At 37.5% G+C, this 8,334-nt stretch overlaps 1 protein-coding gene across 1 annotated transcript; it reads right to left on the reverse strand.

The window, feature by feature from the left end:
- Positions 1-7,360: 7,360 nt before the first annotated feature.
- Positions 7,361-8,134, reverse strand: LOC149258189 (uncharacterized). Its single transcript, XM_089405483.1, has one exon. It carries the CDS (start codon positions 8,132-8,134, stop codon positions 7,361-7,363), a length of 774 nt encoding a protein of 257 aa, XP_089261609.1.
- Positions 8,135-8,334: the final 200 nt, after the last annotated feature.

Below are 8,334 nucleotides of genomic sequence, written 5' to 3' on the forward strand. Positions count from 1 at the left end.
CCCTCGCAATACACACACAAGTACACCCTCTCCCCCGTAATATAAACCATCAAACCGCCGTCTCCGGGTACTGGAATAGCGCCATTCACGCAATCATCTTCCCTCACATGCTTACGTGTCACGCCCACGACGTCACACCCAGCCATGACAGGTCATGTCAATGTCCGTGCCAGCTGTCTATTCGTTAGACACATAAAATGAGGTGCACATATCCCATGGCTCTCTGTTTGCAGGCAGGCACTCATGTGGGCTTCGTCCTATTGGCTGTTCTCATTTTATTTTTTATTCTTGACAGCTGGAATTCCTTTATTTCTTTAAATATTCTTGACAGCTGGAATTCCTTTATTTGTCCACCGTTACGCTTCCAACGTTCTTTTCTTCATTCTAACTTCGTCGAAATCGGAAGGCCACAAATATAACACGTGGTTGTTATGTCAAATAAGTTTGAAGAATTAGACCGGGTTTTTAGCGGTTGCTATTTCGTTTTTTTTCAATGAGATATTTTGGAAAATTTTCTAATTTAAATGTTATTTGATATACAACTTAGTTACAGAACTACTAGTCTTTGAAAAGCGCTCTATAGATGCGCTAAATTTGGCAAATAAGACGAGTGCTACACTCTGGAAAGCGGGGAATCACAACCGCCAATTAAGCGATACTTGCCAGTTAATTGCAACCTTAGGCAGCCTCGTTTTATCATAATATTGTTTTAATCTTTTTAGTTTATTCATCTGGACTAGTTGAGAGCCAACTATTACCTGGCTGTGAACTGACTCATCGAAATTCCAGTGGCCAGTAATTCTAATGTTTAATTTTTAAAAATATTCGAGTGGCCGGTCATTCTCATGCTTAAAATGTTTTTTTATTTTATTTTATTTTTAATTTAATTATAAGATAAATTAAAAATAATAAAAATAAAAATGGTTATTAATATTTATAGAGTTAAAATTTTATTTATCAAACTTTTAAACATTATATGTGAATTAATTTATTTTAAAATTTTATATTAAAAAAAAACATAATTGATGAATAAAAATGTTAAAAAATTTTACTAAATATTTTGAATTTAAATTTTAATAGGTTTTTCATTATCGATTTTTTTAGATAATAATATTTTTTACTTACTATGTTTTAAAAAAATATATTTAATTTTTCTCATTTTTTAACTTTTAACCTTTTTTTCAATTTAGATATAATACTATTTTTAATATTATTTATAATTTATAAAAATAATTTTTCCCCACAATTTTCAAATACTCAAAACACAATTAAACAATAAAAATAAGCACCTACTACATTTACAAAATATAAATATAAGTAAACATTACACTCATTAAAATAAAATAAATTTACACCATACTCACATGTCGTTTACTTTAAATTAATACTTCATTATTAATTTTACTACACATGTCGTTTCCGAGTATCTCTTTAAATTAATATTTCTTCATTATTAATTTAAAGAGATACTAGGAAACGACAGATAAGTAATGGTATAATTTTAATTTAATAACAAAAGAGTGCCTTGCCCAATTCATTATTTAAATATTTCAAATTTGAGTTTAATGTTTTTAAGATGTTTTTGTATTACGATAGATACAACATCAATAATCGAATTTAGGCTCCTGTGATCCATATTAATTTAGAGAAGAATTTTCGGCGAAAATCACATAGAGATATTCTTGTCGACGCGTTTCGAACCAACTAGTGTGGCTCATCGCCAGGACAAGTTGAATGAGCAGATCTTGCTATGCAATATAAATAGATCGGGAAGAATATCCAATGAGCAAATTTCTAGACGGCTAGAATAATGACAGTTAGATTTGACTACCACATAGATGAGCAGATCTTGCTATGAGATCGGGAAGAATATCCAATGAGCAAATTTCTAGACGGCTAGAATAATGACAGTTAGATTTGACTGGGAAACCACACTGGTTGGTTCGAAACGCGTCGACAAAAATATCTCTATGTGATTTTCGCCGAAGATTCTTCTCAAAACATCAATAATTTCTCAAATATTTTTAATGGGAGTAGTCTACCTAGGCGGAGGAATGGGCCGGTTTCCGTCACCGCCCGGAAAAACCTCCGGCTCCGGCCGCCGGAAATTCCTCCGCCCAGCTCCGCCACCCGCCGCGAGCTCCACCCAGCGCCGCCGCGAGCTCCGCCCAGTTCAATTTCGTAAACTTCCAGCTATTAATAAACATGGATGCGTGGCGCAGTGGTAACGCGGCTGACTCCAGATTACAAGGTTACGTGTTCGATTCACAAGGTTAGATATTTTTCCAACTCTCGCTAAACATTCGTTTTACGCGCGAACAAATCCCAGGGATGGATATATAGTTATCGTCAATTCGCAGGGTATGAGCTTTTAATAAACTCGCAGTCCCCCGTTTAAGAGATACTCCCATTTCCATGCGAATTTATTCTATTTAAGTTTGAAGTATTTGACCACCAGATTCATCATGAGTTGCGGATAAGATCAGAAGGGAATCCATCGCAAGCTGTGGACTCAATCATTATGCAATTCAAATAGTTTGTGCCTTAAATTCTACCGTTTGCAGCGGGCCATATGTTACCACGTCCGGCTTCCACTGAAACCCTTATACGGTCAACCCCATCGAACAGTTTACCACTCTAAATCTTCGGGAAGCCGACCAGTTGCATCTCTTAAACGGGGGACTGCGAGTTTATTAAAAGCTCATACCCTGCGAACTGACCATAACTATATATCCATCCCTGGGATTTGTTCGCGCGTAAAACGAATGTTTAGCGAGAGTTGGAAAAATATCTAACCTTGTGAATCGAACACGTAACCTTGTAATCTGGAGTCAGCCGCGTTACCATTGCGCCACGCATCCATGTTTATTAATAGCTGGAAGTTTACGAAATTGAACTGGGCGGAGCTCGCGGCGGCGCTGGGCGGAGCTCGCGGCGGGTGGCGGAGCTGGGCGGAGGAATTTCCGACGGCCGGAGCCGGAGGTTTTTCCGGGCGGTGACAGAAACCGGCCCATTCCTCCGCCTAGGTAGACTACTCCTTTTTAATGGAATTAGTTGTTAGTTTACTTTTATTAGTGTTTGTGTATCATAATAATATCACATAAAATATTATTAAATGATTATTTATACTTAGACAGTTAGCTAAATGTCTTGATTTTGTATTTTAGTTTAAGATCTATTTTCATATATAATTAGTTGATTTTGAATCTGATTTTTATATGGGGCTCACACATTATTATAAACATTACTATAATTTTAGATATAATATTCTATAAGTTACATTTCTATAAATATTTTAAGTAATTTTCCATATATTATACTTTAGTTAAAGATCCATATTAACAAAAGGCTGGTTTTAAGTTCAATACCTATATTCATGCATCATCACAACTCTACATAAATTTTATTTGTTCAATTTCTACCAATAACATATGTACTCTACAAAATTCCATAGTACATTAGTTTGCTTAAGGGCTTGTTTTTACAAGTAGTTGGTATTGAATTTGATTCTCATACGATGTTCATGTATTGTCACAACCTTGCATATAATATCATTGGTTGATTTTTACTAATAATATGGGTATTTACTCAAATATCATATTTTGATTCAAATCCCAAGAGCATTGTTTATCTAATGGACTAAATGGCTCTTTTCTAAGTATTTTTTTGGGTTAATTTTGCTAGAAATCCAACAAATATTTTAAGAATCATAAGTTTAAGTTTTTTAATCGTTAGAGTTCAAGTACTCCAAGTATCTTTTAGGGCACTGAATCTATTTATACATTTAAAAACACATTTTAAATAACAAGAAATCACAATTTTGCCCAAAATTGTATCATCAAATTTTAACAAAAAAATAATTTCATTTATTAATTAAACTGTGCCTATCAACAAAAATTTAATTTTAATTTAGCTCACACACTTACATATTACTACAACTCCATCTCAATTTTATAAGTTAAATTTTAACCAATATGTAAATATCCTACAAATTTCCGTAATGTAACAGTTTAATTAGAAAATCATATTTTCAAATAATTGGCTTCACATTCATTTTTATGTAATATTTTACTTTCATTTTTATATAATATTTATAACCACTACAATTATTATTATTATTATTATTATTATTATTATTATTTTGCCCTTGGAAAAAGTCGTAATTTCTATTAATATGTAAGAAATTACATTTTGTAGATGCTTAAGCATATGCATGTGGAGGCATGTTGCCTATCAAGTTCAAAAGAAACAAAAAAGATCCAAATATGTATTCTCCATGTAGGGAGCATTTGGTATCAATTCATCTGATTTCCAGAGCCTGTTCTCTTCAAGAGAATCTATATCAAAAATGTTTCTATCTCTTCTCAGAGAGAGAAATAAACATCAAAATTGGTGACTAAACGTCTCAAACAGTAGTTCAAGTGCTGTAAAAATAAAATAGCATAATATATACAAGTGTTTATGCAAAAAAGATGGGCCTATAGCCCATGATCTTGGAGATCGATGAAAGGTCTATGATAATGCTGATAGTATGTCCCATCGATCTCTTCCTAAATTAACCAATCATCGATCTGTCTAAGCGCTGCCTCTTTGGATAGGAAGTCTGCCCCGAGTTGCGCTCCCTGTAAATGTGATGACAGATAAATGTGTCAAATGTAGAAATCAATCTGTGGGCCTCATCCAATATATGCCTCAATGAAAATGCATTGCAATGTGATGCTTTATTTAACCAATTGCAAACAATTTTGGAATCCCCAAAAAGTTGTAGATGTCTGCAATGCTTTTCTAATGCAAAGTGTATGAGATGTTTTGCAGTGCATAATTCAGCATAATTATTAGTTCCCCTCCCTAGTCTCATTTGTATTTTGAAGCAATGTGATTCATTCAGGTATAGTATGGCTCTGCCACCACATCCCGCCTCCTGTGCGGATCCATCAAAGTATGCCCACAGGATGGTCTTGTCAATGACTTCAGGCTTAATGATTCTGGGAGGGGGATGGGGGTCTTCCTCGGGCAGGAGGTCAAAGTCCGTAGCGACTCTGATCATAATGGCAGGCCAGTGCGGGTTCTTCAAATTAAATATAGAATGATTTCTAGCAATCCAAAATGACCAGCACATAAGTAAAGGCATGTTCCTGGCTTTGCCATTATGGTTTTCACACCATAGACTCTAGGCATCCATGATGTTCCTACCTTGCCAATTTTTTAAAGAAGGATAGAGAGCAGTAATGATATTCCATTGATCCTTGATGATGGGGCAATTAAGGAAAAGGTGTTCTATACTCTCCTCATCTCTTCGACAGAGATGACACCAAAATGGACCATGAAAAGTTCTCTTCATCAAATTGAGGCCAGTAGGTATCTTGTCAAAAAGTATATTCCACATTAGTAGATGGGCACGCGGAGCAGCTTTAAGTTTCCAGAGTGCTTTCCAAGTAGGGTTGATATGCTGAGGTTTGTAAGGCTCCATCAGCTTGATATATCCATCCTTTGGAGTGTAAGTGCCATGCTTAGCAAATGCCTAGACAATTTCATCCGAACCTTCTGTAATTCGAATATGTGCTTGAGTAAGGGCCTCCGTATATTCATACCAATCCTGCTGCCATCGATCAGGTAGCTCCAAATCTTGGGCTGATTTCCATGCCTGTTGTAAAATAGATGAGTTGTCGATGTCTGCAATATGTCTGATGTGAGTGATATCCCTGTTGTGAAGGTGTTGTATCAATGCCGCAGATAGTCTATGCGCATTGCCACAGCCAATCCATGGATCTGTACCTATGCGGACTGCATTACCCTCCTTGATTCTCCATGTTAAGCCTTCTCGAATGAGAGGAATAGAGTTTATTACCGCCTTCCAAATATTCAAAATGTTGTTGTTGACCCTGTGTTGCTGTCTAAACCAGTCCATAATGTCCACAGGGCAGATATATTTGGCATATGCTACCTGGGTCTAGAGACTATTTGTAGAGATAAGTTGCCAGCAAAGCTTTGCAGCTAGTGCTTTGGAGAATAAGTCCAGTCTTTTTATTCCCCAACCACCCCATTTCTTGGGCTTGGCGATCAAATCCCATTTAACCCATGCAAATAATCTGCCAGGTTGGTTACCCTTCCAAAGAAACCTGCAGCATATGTTTTGTAGTCTATTCAAGATACCTCTCGGGATCCAAGCAAGTGTCATCCAATACACAGGAGTTGCTTCCAACATAGCCTTAATAAGAACTAGTCTTCCAGTGCAAGAGAGATATCTATGGTACCAGACATTTAGGCATTTCTCCACCTTAGCTATAAGCTAGGTCCAGTCTGCGATCTTGTATCCATGAGGCTTGAGCTTGTATCCAAGATATTTCAATCCATCCTCTATATTCTAAATGGTGAAGGGGAAACACTATGTTGCAAACATGATCTCATGCTGGGAGCAGCCAAAGGCAGATAATGTTGACTTGCTGACATTAATAATCATCCCAGTTGCCTGCTGAAAGAGATTAAAAACATTCTGTAGGGCCGTAGTATCCCCAATACTACCATTTAAAAAAATGAGAACGTCATCAACGAATAAAAGATGTGTAAGAATGCAATTCTCTGTGATCTTGATACCAACAATGTGACCCCTGCTCCATGCCACATTAATAGATCTGCTTAAACCCTCCATGATGAGCAGGAAAAGAAGTGGGGAGAGTGGGCATCCCTGCTGGAGTCCTCTCTCCGATATGAAAAACGGGGTAGCAGCCCCATTTAAAAGGACATTGTAAGTAACATCCGTTATGCAGCACATTATCCATTTAATAAATGAATAAGGAAAACCAAGATGAGTCAGGAGCAATCTGATGTAAAGCCAATTTGTTCTATCAAAAGCCTTGGATAAGTCCACTTTCAATATCATGCCTTTCAATTTCCTTGTCTGAATCGAGTGGAGAAGTTCTTGGGTCGTGGCAATGGCCTCATGTATCTGTCGATACTGTAGAAAAGCAACTTGTTCTGAGGAAATATGGTTAGATAGAATAGGTTTCAGGCGATTTGCAATGATCTTGGTAGTGATCTTGTAAAGGCAGTTGCAAAGGGATATGGGCCTGAAGTCATTGAAAGAGGATGGATGGTCAGATTTCAGGATGAGGGCTATGAAGGTGGATTTAATGGCCGAAGATAATCTACCTCTCCTTCTGCAGTCCTCCACAAATTTAAGCAAATCATCCCCTAGGATTTCGAAGAAGGCAATATAAAATTCAATAGACCATCCATCCGGTCCCAGGCTCTTGTCTTTCTTGAACCATTTGATAGTGGCCTCTAGTTCTTCCTTCGACACTTCCTTCATGAGGTCCTCAGCATCCTCTTGATCCATGAATCTAGGAAAGTGTTCGGCTGTTCACATGACTTCCATTATATTTGCTGCCCTTGGAGCCTTGTATATATTTTTAAAGTGGGAGGTGGCAAGATAAGCCAGATCCCTGTAAGATGTGACAGTTTGGCCCTGTTCATTTTGAAGCTCCCATATGGTGTTGATTGCTCTCCTACCATTGGAAAATTTGTGGTAGAACTTGGTGTTATCATCTCCTTCTGTGAGCCAAATTGCCCTGCTTCTTAGCCTCCAACTCTCTTCTCTGTCCTTTAATATTTGAGTCCGCTTCTTGATAAGGGAAGAGTAGTGTTCTTTTTGTTCTTGTGTCATGAATGTGCCATCCGAGGAGTCTTCATGTGTGGCAATAGCCTGCTCCGCTTCATGTAGTGTGTTGTCATCGATCTTCCTTTTCTGATGTGCCCATGTTCTTGAGATCCCTTTCAGTGCCTTCAGTTTATGAACAAAACCATCAGTGTAGTCCTCATCTTCCCTGATAGGATGAGACTGCCAAAATTCAGTTACCAGCTGAATGTATGATGGGTCCTGGAGCCAAGAAGAATTGAATTTAAATGGGGCTTTTATCCTTTGATTGCTGTCTTCCAGCTCCATATAAATAGGGTGGTGGTCAGATATACCCCCTGTTCCCACCCATTGCCTGATGCGAGGATGGGTGTTTAACAAAGCTTCCTTAATGAGATAACGATCCAGTCTTCTTGCCAAACTTTGTTCTCCACTTCGATTATTTGTCCATGTATGCTGAATCCTGGCAGAAGGAATGTCTACCCAGTGGTGATCCTCCATTATATTGGTGATCGTATCAGTTAATCCATCAACTTGAGCGAGGTGCCCCTAGGATTCTCTAAATCCTAAGGAGAAATTTAAGTCGCCACTGAGGATGATGTTATCAGCCTGAAGATTATATGAGCCTAAAAAACTTCTCCAGAAATTGGCCCTGTCCATACAAGGGCCATACACATTCATAATTCTGAGATCAGTCTCCA

Source organism: Pinus tabuliformis, chromosome 6 (assembly GCF_031772625.1).
Source record: "Pinus tabuliformis cultivar Carrire ecotype Pingquan chromosome 6, CPIR1, whole genome shotgun sequence".
Taxonomy (NCBI): domain Eukaryota; kingdom Viridiplantae; phylum Streptophyta; class Pinopsida; order Pinales; family Pinaceae; genus Pinus; species Pinus tabuliformis.